This window comes from Onychostruthus taczanowskii, unplaced genomic scaffold (assembly GCF_017590055.1).
Source record: "Onychostruthus taczanowskii isolate IOZ18803 unplaced genomic scaffold, ASM1759005v1 scaffold33, whole genome shotgun sequence".
NCBI classification, from domain to species: Eukaryota; Metazoa; Chordata; class Aves; order Passeriformes; family Passeridae; genus Onychostruthus; species Onychostruthus taczanowskii.
In genome coordinates, this window is record NW_024500683.1 from 311,653 (window position 1) to 325,979 (window position 14,327).

At 33.4% G+C, this 14,327-nt stretch overlaps 1 protein-coding gene across 1 annotated transcript in view; it reads right to left on the bottom strand.

The window, feature by feature from the left end:
- MEI4 (meiotic double-stranded break formation protein 4) overlaps positions 1-14,327 on the bottom strand; it is a 68,216-nt gene that overhangs the window by 24,436 nt on the left and 29,453 nt on the right. The window contains exon 4 of the mRNA XM_041410695.1: positions 11,615-11,746. Coding sequence (XP_041266629.1) covers positions 11,615-11,746 — 132 coding nt within the window. The remainder of the gene's footprint in view (positions 1-11,614; positions 11,747-14,327) is intronic.

A 14,327-nucleotide genomic window follows, 5' to 3' on the forward strand; every position in this document is an offset into this window, starting at 1 on the left:
CCTTACAAAAACACAGGTACAAACTTCTAATCAATTAAATTCAGACACTAAAATTTAAGTACATTCTTTTTCCAAGCTAAGCAGAGTTGAGCAGTTCTTTAGCAACCAACATGCAGAATAAAGTAGTGGGACACATTCCAAAAGTTGGCCAAAGCATTCACTAGCAGAATCATGAAACGCAGAGGAAATTAAGGTCTATGATTCAGACTATGTTCTTTAATATTGCAAATAATGATCTTATTTATTTTGTATAGTGTCTTAATGTACTACTAATTCTCTGCTTTTACTAGGAGTGGCAATTTTGAATCCATATAATGGCAATACAATCCTAATTTGTTTATTTTATGACTACTTGTTTGTGATTTTGTTTTTTTGGTTTGTTTTTCTTTTTGAAAAGGATTCTTGCATCTTTTACTATAGCAAATCGATGGTGCTCAATTAGAAGAAATATTATTCAGTATTTTTTCTGTTCTTGTTATATGCATGGGCAGGAAATGTGTAGTATTCAGTCTCTTCTCTGAATTCAGAATTAATACTTTCTTTTTTTTTATCACAATCATTGCTATAATCCCACACATACCACAAATATTACTTTAACTTCATAAATGCTTTTAGAATGAGGTAATACTTTCCTACTTTTAAGAAAGAATCTTTTCAATGTAGCTGCTAATGCATTCATGGCTGTCTAGAACATGATTTTACAATGCCTGCTATTATACAGAAATGCATAAATTCAAAGCAAAGCCCATGCTGGCTTCTGTGAAAACTGTGGATACTTATGTCTTCCTCTTCACATACAAAAATGGTCTGAGAAAGAAATCTACAGAAAAAAAAAAGTTTCAGTCCGAATGGTAAACATTTTCCAAAATTTACAAACTGAAAAAAACTCTAATGACAGAAAACACTATCATTTACCTGATCTACAATGTGGGCGAATTTTACTGTGTGAGAATTGATTATTTTCTCTTGCTTCTGAGAGAGAAAAGTATTCTTTCCATATTATACCTGAAAATTCATTCCGTTTTCTGATGGTACAATAATGTCTTTCAACAATACAGCATTTATCTGACAGAAGCACAACCCACTAGTCTAATTTTGCTATCAATATTGGAAATACTAACTGGAATTATATACTATTTACTTTTGAGAAAAACATACCAATTACCTAGAATTACTTCTTATTTTCAGTGAGAAAGAGTTTTCAAGCTTAAAAGTGCCTTGCCCTCTTCAGCCCCAAACTTCTGGTGTTACCTTGTCCTGGCTACTCTGGAGCTAAGAGTCTGTAAAAGACATACAAGGTTGGTATGTAATCAGGTTAGAGAAGTAAAAGGAAGGTAATTGTGATGGGGTTTAGGTGGCTGGAAGGGAGGTGTGATAACATCAAAAACCTAGCAGTATCACAAGAGTAGCAGACAATGAGAATATCTAGATGGATACAGAAGGGAGATTAATCACAGTGAAAGATCACCATGTTGATGACTCCTGCTCCTGGCAAGCACTACTCTAGATGTAATTTGAGTTCTCAGTAATCTTTGGTCATTTACCTGCTCCCTCTGCATGGCATAAAGAGCAGGACTTTACCTCCCAACAGAAGCAAAAAAAAATTATGTTCTCTGACATGAGTGGACACAAAGAAAAGTTCATCAAGTTTATCACACAAGCTGCAAACTTCCCAACTAAACTACACATCCGGTGAAAAACAAAACAACTTCTAAAAGATCCTAGTACTACAGTTTCTAGATAAATAATTTTGCTAGCTTGTTGAAGTTATTCAAGACCCTTCTTAAATCAGGCAAGTTCTAAATTAAACAGAGAGAGAAGCTAATGTGTTGCTTTCCTTGAAACATCCTTCATTAAAATAATTTAAAAATAACAAGAGAAAAGATATGGAACATACTTAAATATAATTAGTTCTGCCTGTTATTCAAGGTCTCTCTGAAATATCTTTCAGCCCTGAGAGGCTAAGGGCTAATTTAGTGGGTTATGTGTTATCCTCCAGGTTTCTTAGGTGTATGAAGGGTTTTCTACAGGATGTTCAAGAAAAATTAGGAGTTTCAGTGCACGTGTCATTCACCTTATGTTTACATAAACTGATAATTATACCTTCACTAGTTTGTAACTTCTAGAGTGTTACTGAAGCTCCTATAAGCTTTCCTGAACAGTATTACTCCTTAGTAGGTAGAAAAATGACTTGTTTCTACATGACTTAACATCTTTTCTTTTATGAACTCAACTAATTTGCAACTATAATCTCACTTCTAGAAATTTATCAAACACAGAAGGTTTAGAGATGACACAACAGCAGAAGTGATGGACACACCAGAGGATTGTGCTACTATTCAGAATGATCTGAAACGGCTGAAGAAACTGGCCAAAATAAATCCTGAGCTGCTGCAAATACAAGTGCAAAAAATGCTTTCAGCAGGTTGTTATACTAGATAATTTCCAGATGTTGTTTCCAACCTTTTCAATTCCATACTTTGACAATCATTCAATGAATTTACTCTATTTAAGTTAATCAACAGGACTGAATCATAGTTAAAATAATCAAATTGTGTAGGAAGAACTCAAAATGCTTAACTTATTCAGTTACTCTAAACTACGTTTTTTTATAACTTATGCCAATAATAGTAGTAGGCAGAAATACTACTTAAATTTTTAACTCTATTACTCCACTCTCTCATATTTATCATACACAATTTGCAATAGTGTTCTGTATAAAATGCTGTAGCTAGGCTTAGTAAAAGATCTTTGATTAAATGATAAGGCTCCATAAAGCATTCTTGAAAACTGCAAGTTCAGCTAGAAGTTTAATAATCTGAAAACTCAAGAGGCACTAGTACTAACTTTTAATGAAAGAATTAATTATAAATATGAAACAGAAACCAAATGACCTTGTTTCAAGACAATACACCCAGAGGTTTAATTGGGCTTTGCCAACTCAATTCCAGGAATGACAGATGCCAAGAAAATGAAAACGTACAAGTTACATCTTCAAAGTCTGCACTATAATCATGCAACCTGGGGTGTCATTGTCTATGAGAGAGGAGAAATAAACATATATTATTCTTCTATTTTTCTTATTTTTCTGCTCTATGCATTTGACTTCTCCCTGTGTGAATTACTATTGCAATCAAGTGAAAATAATACTTTCTTATATAATAGGAAGCTAAACTGGAGTGGATTCAAGAAGTTTATTTTCTAAAACTACTTTTAATTCTGTAATGTTGGTGCTACATGCATTTCAAATGTATACTTTAGCAGAAAAGAAATAATTCTACAGGACATGCAAATTGTGCTGCCATAAATTCTTCTGTAATAGTATATGTGTGCAAGTGTGCATTGACAATTGTGGTTCAACTCAGCACAGGTATCTGGTTGTCTGCCTTTCATACAAGTTCAAGACTACAACCAGCAATGTCTTAATCTCAATCTAATCAAGCATATAAATAATATATCCTGCCTGAGAACACTTCAGCTTCTCTTTCAGGAACACCTCCAACTTCAACAAAATATCCTCTGCTGCGCAAATCCTGGACATCCAAGCCTTACAAAAATCCAGCAACTCATATAATTAACATGCAGATCTAAACACACTTAGCTGCTACTCTCTTTCTCCCTCACCACAAACCTAGTCCAGTATCCCACTCCCGTATCTTCCAAGTCCCTATGACTCCTAATAAACTCACTCTGACACTTACTCAGGTCCACCAATACATTAGCTGTACTGAATCAGTTGCGGACTGAGGCTACATCATCAATGCCTACCTAAAAGTGAACCCTCAGATCCCTAAGTCCTCAGCACAACAACCTTAAATCTATCTCCGATACCTTCTGTAAAGATGTTCAGCTTTAGATCATCCCAACCTATCTCCCTAAATTAAATCTACACCAGAAATGCTGTCAATATAGCAATGAATAGGAGTTGCTGCTGACACCAATTGTGGAGCCCACTTTCCCCTCTGGGCACAGAATTAATAGTGGTTTGCTGTCTTGCCAGATCAAGACTTAACCAGCCAGGCAGAGTGCTGTCACAAATATATACTAAGTTTAAAATATGCTATGAAACCAAATTTCATCTTCCATGTCTCAGCCATGCAAACCATAATTTCAACTTAGCTACAAAGCAAACTCTATGCAGCTAATATCTTTCATTCTTGATATAAACCTACTCTGTTAATAACTTCTGCATCAGTTAAATCCATGAGAGACAAATTCTGCTTGTTTCACAACCAAACTTGGGGCAGCAGCTCCTTCCGACTGTGGTGGCAGCACTTGAACATTTTAGAAAGCACCACACAAACATCAGTTAATCTTCTTGCTCTTTAAAATAGTGATGGCTATGCATAAGCTCTATAGGTAGATAAACACTGCTTTAAATGTATTTTTAGCAAAATCAAATGAAACCAACAAAGGAGGTTCTGATGTTCTAAGTCATTATGTACAGATCTGTCACACATGTTTAGAAAGACAAGTGTGTGCAAAGCTAAGACATCCAAGATATTGATGTGTGCTGTAAAATGAAAAGAATGTTTTGAAAGAAAGATGGAGTTATAAGTTTACACTAATATCCTCTGTAATTCTATAGTTTCCACCTACATTTTACTATATTTATCTAAGGTCTTAAAAAGAGTTTTAATTATAAGCTGTAGTTACTCTTTAAACAAAAAATAATTTTATCAGCAATTCCCAGTTAGAAATTCTAGGACTACAACTCTTTATTTTTCCATTTTATGAAGATGTGGAATACTAAAGCAGCAAACAGACTGCAAAGCCACTGACACAGGAACTGCGCATTTATAATGTATCCCAAAAAAGCATTTAGTGAAACTGTGTTAAAAGCATGCATAATGAAGGCATTAAACAATTCTCCAAAATCAAAAGCCAAAGGTAAATCTGTAACAAAATCTGTTACCTTTCCTGGAAATTGAACTTTTAAGAGCACATATAATATATATATATATATATATGCTATTCAAGGAGACAACTGCAATACTCAAAAAGCATTAAGGAAGCAGTGCTTAATTTTCTGTAACATCATTCCATTTTGCAAATCATTGTCTGTAAGCAGGAATGCTCAATGAGGAAGGGAGCCTAACAGGAACATTAAAACTATCTATTTGAAGATACAGGTTTAAGTAAAAATCAAATGGTCTTCCAGACTAGCAGGTATACCACACATGCCACAAAAATCTGATGCTTTGTCCTTATTCATGTTCTGCTTTCAAGCATGCAAAAGAACTAAACGAGCTGTAAAGAAAGCAATAGAAAAAGGAATAGTATTAACACTGAGAATAAGGACGCAAAAGCAGCATCAACCCACATTTTAAAAAGGTGTAATGAAAGCCTAACTGCATCAGAAATTCAAATAGGCAATTTAATTTAATTTATAATCATGTTATTTTTGGTTTTGTTGGGTTTTGGCTTATGGGATTTTTTTAGTTTTGTTTGGTTTTGGTTTTTTTTAAGCCTGAATTTTGTGCACAGTTTGAAACAAGATTTTCAGAAATATTACTTAGTAGCTTTTTGAGATATAATATATTTTGGTATCTTTAATTAAGCATTTTTCCTTTTCCAGTAGTATGTTTCCATGAATGACATGATTCACCAATATTAAGAATAATAATACCCTAGTCAACAGCTCCTCATGTAATCAATATTTGCTGTTTCTGTTCCCAAACACATCTGAGATTTTCTGATTACATGTCATCCCCAATTTTGCCAAGCACCTAAGTGTAGTCAAAGCCCTGCTACCTTTTAGTTCTGTCGGAGCACTTCTAAACTCCTTTCTCCTTAATGGTATCATTTCAAGATAATATGATAGGGAAGAGAACACTGCATGAACCATTTGTCATTTTCCGGTTCTGTCTGACATGTAAGCATCTTAAAATCTAATCTGTAATAGGGGACGACATATGCAGCAAAAGCAGGTATACACTTCAAAGTTGTATGGGACTCTTTTGGCATATACCAAGTCTTGACTGATTCTCTCATCCCTGCCTTTCAGGGAAGAGATTTGCGTATTCCCAAAACTGTATCTCCACACTAGGTTTATAAGAAAAAAATGCAGATATACTAATTATTATATCCATCCATTATTTCCTTTGTTATCAGTAGCATCAGCAGTTGCATGGAATAAAAACTACATTGCATTTACTCAGAGCACTATTTTGCAGCATCTTTAACAAGTCACAATTTGAAATACACTACAATCTCTGCTTACAAGCATAATGAGGAAAGACATTACATCTTAGAAAGGATGAACAGATGTCCAGATTCAAGTTAAATTATTTTCATAAGGTCTACGTAACACCAATCTCTTGTTTTTTACCCAGGTGACGTATTATTAATCTGATGCATCAGCAAAAGTCAACAGTAAAAATTATAAAAAGCCCAATATACTTGATAGCCATTTTAGTACCTCAAACAACAGCAGACTGCAAAAGGTATTTAGCTTCTCTAGCTGCATTATCTTCTCAGTCATTTTTTTCTTATTAACTATTTTAGTAATTTTCTATCACAGTTGAGAAAAAATAGTATAGCTTTCTTTTCGAACCCATAGGAAACCTTTATTGCAGTGTATATAAACTTATGTTTGAAGAGATCAGACATACTGCATAAACAAAGTAAACTTCTTGGAAAGAGGAGCTTGTCTGAGGAAGTCTCTACATCACGAGACACACTTGCCTTTGGAATAACGCATGTGGTGTGTACCACACCTGCCCTAGAGCAACCACTGGATACAGAATGGATACATGGAGAAAGGCTTATGAAGATAAGATCTGACAGTAATAGCTCAGTTCTCAGCACTTTAAACCTTTCGATCATCTAGCTGAACCCAGCTACAGGAAAACTCCATTTTTCCTGATGAACTGATTACCAACTGAGCTAGTCCAGCCTGACATTCACAGTCTCTAATTTGCAGGCCAGCTAGGAAAAAAAAAAAGGCTCTCCAGCGACAGGAATATTTCAACCCTTCATTTGCTTCCATATAAAGCTGTTCCTTTTTGACATTCCACTGACATGCCTGTTAGCTACACAGTGCTGAATAGCAATGAAAATCTTGGGAAATACTCAAAATCATAGTGCTTCTGTGCTTCCCTTAGTTCTTTTTCTGCCTCAATACACTGCCTGCATAGACTGCTGGTTTTACAGGTCTGCCTGTTTAGAGGCACATGCATCAGACACACCAAAGCTGAACGCATCTTACAAGAAGCTCCAATCCACATATCCTGTACAATCCATCATCATCATCACTCAACAGCCTCTTGTGGACATGAATAGAATTCGAATATATGATAACTAAGTTAACTTATTAATTACAGTAACTAAAATGTAACTTGTTCCAAACATCTAATAATGTTACTCACATAAGTTGGTCAGTGTACAGACAGAAGTATGCTTTGCAAGACTACCTGTTACAGTGTTCTTCAGGATCACGTCTTTGCTCAAATAACATCTCTTTCCCAGATCATCCAAAAAAGACATTTTTGTAGAGATATTATGGGATTTTTGTCCCTTAACTTTGGAATTTTTTAACATAAATATCTCCATTTCAGGTTATCAACTTAAATATCCTTTCTCATAGCCAGAAGAAAGAAGCAAACAACTCTAGGACCAATTATCATAATTATGTACAAGAACATAGGTTGGACAAGAAATTACTTTTCCCCTCCCTTGAGTACCACAGAAAGTTAAACTAAGAAAGTCATATGACAGAAATCTGAATTCAACTGAGACAAATCCCACCTTATGTCTAACTCCTTTGGCTCTTTTGAGTCAAAGCTGTTTTGTTGCAATGCGCCCAATTTTCAAGAATTTATGTAACATTCAACAAAGCCTTGCATGACTATCTATTTTCATCTTGGCAAATTTTTAGCTAACCTTAGCTGCTTGGTTGACTTTTACAAGAAACAGACAGCAAGGTCTACTACATACATCTAAACTAAAGAGGTCACCCTTTATATCCTCTGTCATTCACTTCAGGTGAGAAGTCAGCACCTACATCTGAATTTGGACTTAATGCTTACATATAATATTGAGAATTACATATAATTTGGTGCTTTGATTACAAAACCCCAAACACACAGCTATACAGTATACAGCTTCTGTGATAAAATTATTTTAAATTTTCAAAAAAGTAAAAATGGTATATAGAAAGTACTGTGATATAAAACTTGGGTAATGCTACCTAAGCTATGCATCAGCAATTGCTGAATAACAGAGCTTTCCAAAACCTCATAGTATGTCTTTCTTTCCTATTTCAAAATCTGTTTTCTGGTTTCTAATTTTCTTTTTCAGAATTCTTGGAATTAATACTGAGGAGATTAGAAATGAGCAGGAAACCCAGTAAACGCTATATGCTTTCCATTTCTGGCCTTCTGTCTTTGAAAGTTATCATAAAGGAAGAACTGCTATCATGAGAGGAGCTCAGCATTTGAAAATTAATCCATCTTCCACAGTATGTGAAACCTTTGATTCTGAAATCTTAATATCTTACAGTTTATATCTGTTTTGCAGTAGAAATCCAATTGGGGATCAGAAAATATATATTTCATAGTAAGTTAAGGTTCAATTACAGTATTCTTATAAATTTTATTTATGAAGCATGAAAGCTTCCTATTATAGATAAAACTCAAAAGACCATATACAACATCTGTAAAAATAAAGAGATCCAATTGAGTTTATATTAATATGCTTTTGCCTAGAATTCAGCATGCTGGTGTCAGCAAAGCACTTAAGTATGAGCTTTACTTTGAGCCCATGATGAAATACTTAAATGAATTAAAGCAAGCTACTAACTTGCTTAAGAGTTTAGTTACATAAATTCCATCTTAACTGTGTGGAAAATCAGGATAACTATACTGTTTTACATGCCTCTTAATTACTTTTACTTTCCATATTATTATGTGGAAATATGGTATACTAAATTTTATGATTCATATATTTGACATAAATTTGCCTATTGTAAGATTAAAGGATTCAACCAATTAGACAATAATATAAAAATATTCAGAGTAATCTTTGTACTTTTTTGTTGTAGTTTATTAGAAACACTCTCCAATAGACAACCTATTTTTTAATTTGTAAAGCATGGGGCACAGATAGTGTTTTGGAACTGTGGGTCATAGACTGATAAACTTGTTCCAAGAGGACACAGTTACAAACTCTCTAAAATCAGTCAGAACTCAAAAGTAAAATATTTTCAATATTTATCAAAGATGTAGACACAAACCTGCAAGGGGTTGAGCTGAGCACACTTCTTACTGAAGACATGATGGAATATAAAGTTGCACATCCTTGAATTCATGCATTTGGCAAACTACTTGGAACTTAGCTCACGTCTTAATGAGGAAATTAAAAATGTTGAGCTAACTAGATGATTCATTTAGAAAAATTAAAAGGAATGTTGTTTTTATTCCAAGTCAGTGTTGAAAACTATCTTCAATTAAAAATAATTATTACTATAAAAAATAAAATAGAAATTTGCTTGGATGAATAAGCTATTTCTTTCAATTTTTGTTTTCCATCAAATGTTCAAAAATTAATTGCAAACTAACCTGGATACATGCTTAGATAACTCTTTGTTTCTCCTATATGCCAACAACAATAAAACTAACAATGAAGTAAAACAAACCTCATGTATTTCCACACCTCTAATCATAACTAAAATTAAGAATCTCTAATTTGATTGCTTTAAATGGGAGATACTCTTTGCAATTAACAGTGGTTTTCCTTAAGTAACAAAACACAATTAGAATACTTGTCAGCTAATGAAGTTTGATTATATGAAGTATTGTCTTTCTCCAAACTCTAATTTAAGAGTTTTTTTTTAAAGCTGGTGGGTTTTTTTTTATTTCAAACAGATATCATATCATTAGATTTGATTACAATACAAGAAAAAATACTTTAATCCTTTTTAGAATCATATTTACCAGAAGTCATGCTACACAAATTCAGAAACATTTGGAAGCAAGTTCATAAATCAGGGCATCACAATTGAGTCCTATTGTGATCTCTTTCCAGAATATCCTCACATACAAAATATATGAGTGTTTGTAAATGAACACAATACATCTATTAGGACTAAGTGCAAGAATGCATGAACTTTAAAAACACTCACCACCACAAGCTAAGAAAATCAAAACTTCAGTTACTTTCCCTACATGTACTGCAGTATTCAAAGTCCTACTGAGTGTCAGCTACAGACTGACAGATGCCCAGCTCCTGAGGCTTCACCAAATATGAAAGCAATAAAAATAATTACAGTAGGGCAAGGTTAAGCAGTTCCATAGTAACTAACTCAGCAAAGCACAATATGAGCTTGACAAGCTCAGTATGAGCTTGACATCACTGTGGGGAACTGAAAGGTTCTGTGTTGCCACTGGCAAAACTCTGAAAAGAAAGATGACTAATTCTGTTAAACAGGTGAGATTTAATAATGTTAAAAATGAACAGCTGCTTTAAACTTAAAAAAATAATTATTGTTTTAAATTACACTCTGCCCTATCATTACAATTGTCAAAAGTCTGTTGACTTTTGGTTTCCATCAATAAATCTTGTATGCTAACAATAACTAAAATAAGGCACAGCTCATTGTCTGATTCTTTCAAAACTGGCATTTTCAGAATATGATTCAAACATACTAGAAATTTGGGTTGGCAATTACATACTCCATCTCCAACAGTCCAAACTTACTACTAAATCATATCCTAGAGAGGAAAAGTTAAGACTGTTTGAGCAACACTTAAGCCTTTTCTTAAATTAGACCACTACAAAATCAATCTATGGTGAATGATTTTGATATATATCAATAAATTTATTTTCCACCACATAAAAAGTTTTTATGATAGTGTAAAATCAAGTTGCAATCCCAAGTGAAGCTGAACATTTTGCATAAAATACATACCAACACATACAAATGTATGAAAAATCTATGAAACACCTATTAGTTCATATATCTCTTTTTCAAATGTTGAAGGAACATCTATTATCTCTCTCTTTCCTCAGTAGTTTTCTGGAAATAATTTAATTTAAAAATAAATTTTACCAAAAGTTTTATTCTGCTCTTTAGCTCCTACTCATTGTAACAAACTAAATAAAATACTATGTGCTGGATAATTTTTGCATCATGAAAATTAATAATTTGAAATAATAATAAAGTGAAACATGAAATCTAATTCTGAAATAAAATAAAGCAGCTGACTTTCCAGTTTTACATGAGCTAGAGAGAGAATACCAAAGTTATATCGTTTGTTTAGCCGAATACCAAAGTTGTATTGCCTGCATTGTCAACAATTTATACATTGTACTAAGTCCTCTAACTCATTATTTCAAGTATTTTGCAAATTATATAGTATGATCTAAAAACCTATACAGTCTATTTATTATCCAGTCTGATAATTTTATCTTTCTGTATGGAATTTTTTCTTACTTCATGCCTCTCTTTTTGAATTTGCTGTTTAAGGTAGCTCCTAGCACTTTCTGAGTTCTTAAATCTGAATATTCTGTAGAATGATGCTTTTTTTTTACATTTTAAGAAACAAATAAATACACCCAAAACACTGCCCACCATCACTCTTTGGGCTTTCTTGAAAAGAAAAGATGACAGTACCTGGTGAGCCTGCAACAACTGCTCAGCAAACTGACGGACTCCTGAGAGGAGAAGGGATATTAAAGAATTTCTTAGTATGTTGTTCCTTCCTAGCAAACCCAGCGTTTGTGATACAGAATGCAGTGCCTGAAACTAAAGAGAAATAACAGTAAATTTAATCAAAATGCATCTCAGTCTTTTTTAATCTTAAACAATCACTTTAAGTAGAAAGAGGATTTACATATTAAAATGGTGAAAGATAAAAGACCAATTCAAAATTTTAGCGTTTAAAACTGTATTGATTACAGACATATGAGATCTATGAGAAATCGATATCCATCCTCACAAGATTAACACTACAGGAAACTGTCACAGGAACAAACTTCTCCAAAAGTGTGAACTCCCCAGGACACCACTTTTCAGGATTAGATGTCATCATACCTATCTCCTCTCATAGCAAATTGGTGACTACCCTGCACATACAGTTCTGCTTTTCACAGCTTGACAAATAAATGAACAAATTCTTTGAAATTCAAACATGTAAGCTGAGAGTTGTACTAAGGTGTTCTGTCAATATAGTTATCAGGAAAAAACCTAGAAGACACGCTATGTATCTGCAAGTATTTTCAAATTCAAACAATTCACTTTCATATTGTTCTTTAACAATGCATTTCTCCGGAATCACTAGAGAAGTGATGCAGACTTACATGAGAATTATGTTAGTAATTTTTTGCCACAGTTTCTTCTACTAAAAAAAAAAAAAAAAAAAAAGAAAAACCAAAAAAAAAAAACAACCCCAAAAACAAACTGTTTTCTTTGTTCCCTGAAATTGAAATAAATAGCTATTATGTAATGAAACATACTTCTCTACAAAGTACACAAGATTTTTCTCTACGTAAATATGCTGGGATATTTCAAAGGAAAAAGAAGTAAGACACATTAATTACAATTACAATAATTTGTGTTTTTATATAAATGTGTATCCCGCTATAATATTAATATTCAGTAACTCTTTGCAAATGAGTATTTTTGACTGACAAAAGGCTATTCTTACACAAATCTGTATGCCTAAAAATAACTATGATGCCTTAACCACTCAAAACAGATTACTGCATCCTATTAACAATCTAGATTATACCTCCAGCCAACTCACATGTGTATACACATGCAGACAAATATCTATGTATCTATATATATATGTATATATATATATACATATATAGATATACCTATGTACACACATATATATGTGAATAAAAATACTTGCCCATCATTTACAAGTTTGCATTGGATGAATCCTGCTGGAAAACTTTTCCAAACACACAAAAGACAGGAAGGTGTTCCAGGAGCAGACAGCACGATTTTATTTAGAGGAGACATTTACCTTGACTTTACTATGGTTTTCAACAGTCTCCTGTAAAATTGTCACTGACCAAATTTTGGGCTGGGTAAGTGGACAGTGAGGTGACTGAAATCTTTTGCTGTAAAACCCATTAATTAGGAAGCTTCGCATGTGCAGTTCTTGCTTGACTGCCTGATCAGCAGGTGATGCAATGTCTATTTACCAGCCTCTTCCAGCTGGTAGAGTTGGATCAGCTTGGTTATCATCTGCGCAACATGAGACTCCTATGCACAGCCAGAACAATCCAACTTTAAGAAAACTTTGCTCTCAATCATCTCACTTCTGCATGTAATCCCGAAACAAGTATCAAGAGAAATCTACAGAAGACATACAAGTCTCAAGTTCAGAACCAAATCTCCATGCAGAGATACAAAGTAAACTCCTCCAATTAAAAACAATTTATAAATTGTACACATACAGCTTTGAAAACCTGTGTAATTGAAATCATTCATCAACACATACACCAAAGAGTCTATAAATATGAAATGTGAATGAAGATGCAATAAAAATAAGTTTCTGAACAATTGAAATGATGTGAAGGGATAATGTAATGCATGCACCTACATATGCTTTGAGGATATATGAATTAAAATGAGACTTTCATATACTGGAAATATGTACCCTTCCTAACAAAACAATGAGTCCTCTTTCTAAAAATAAGGTAGAAATTACCATTTTGAAAGTGTCTTCCACAGTATCTACTAAAAACAAGTTTGAAAAACCTGGATAGCTCTGCCTTGACAGCACCCGTGTTCCCAAGGGTACAACTGCTTCAACTCAAGGTTTTAAAAATGCTTAAAAAATGGCACATTTTTCAGTAAAGTTACCATTCATTTTTTATTTCTTTTAATAAATTAAGGAGGGATACAAATTTTACAGTTCTATATTTTCAGAGAATAACACTGAGTATACTTGCTAATTTGCCTTTGGTGAGCAAGCAAACTAGGCAATCCAGAGCAGTTTTTCAAGGCTACCTCTCCCAAAGATCACAGTAAAACTTGAATATTGTTGTTCCTGTTTAAGCTCTCTTCTATTTGCTTACATAATTTTTTTGATAGATAATGAAGCAATGAATTTCTTTTGGTGTAATTATTACTACAAAAAGTATTAGCAGCTGAGATTTAACTAAAATAGAATCTTTCACAAAATTTCCAAATCTTTTATGGTTTGGCAAGAGTTTACATTTTCTACTTGGAATTTTGGAAGACTAGATAACAAGGGATCTTGAAATTTAAAGACTCAGCCTCTACTAAGAGAAGTAGGTATTTTGTATTTTGTAATGATGCCACTTAGGGTACCTGAGATATGAGAATCAATGGCACAGAAAAATGC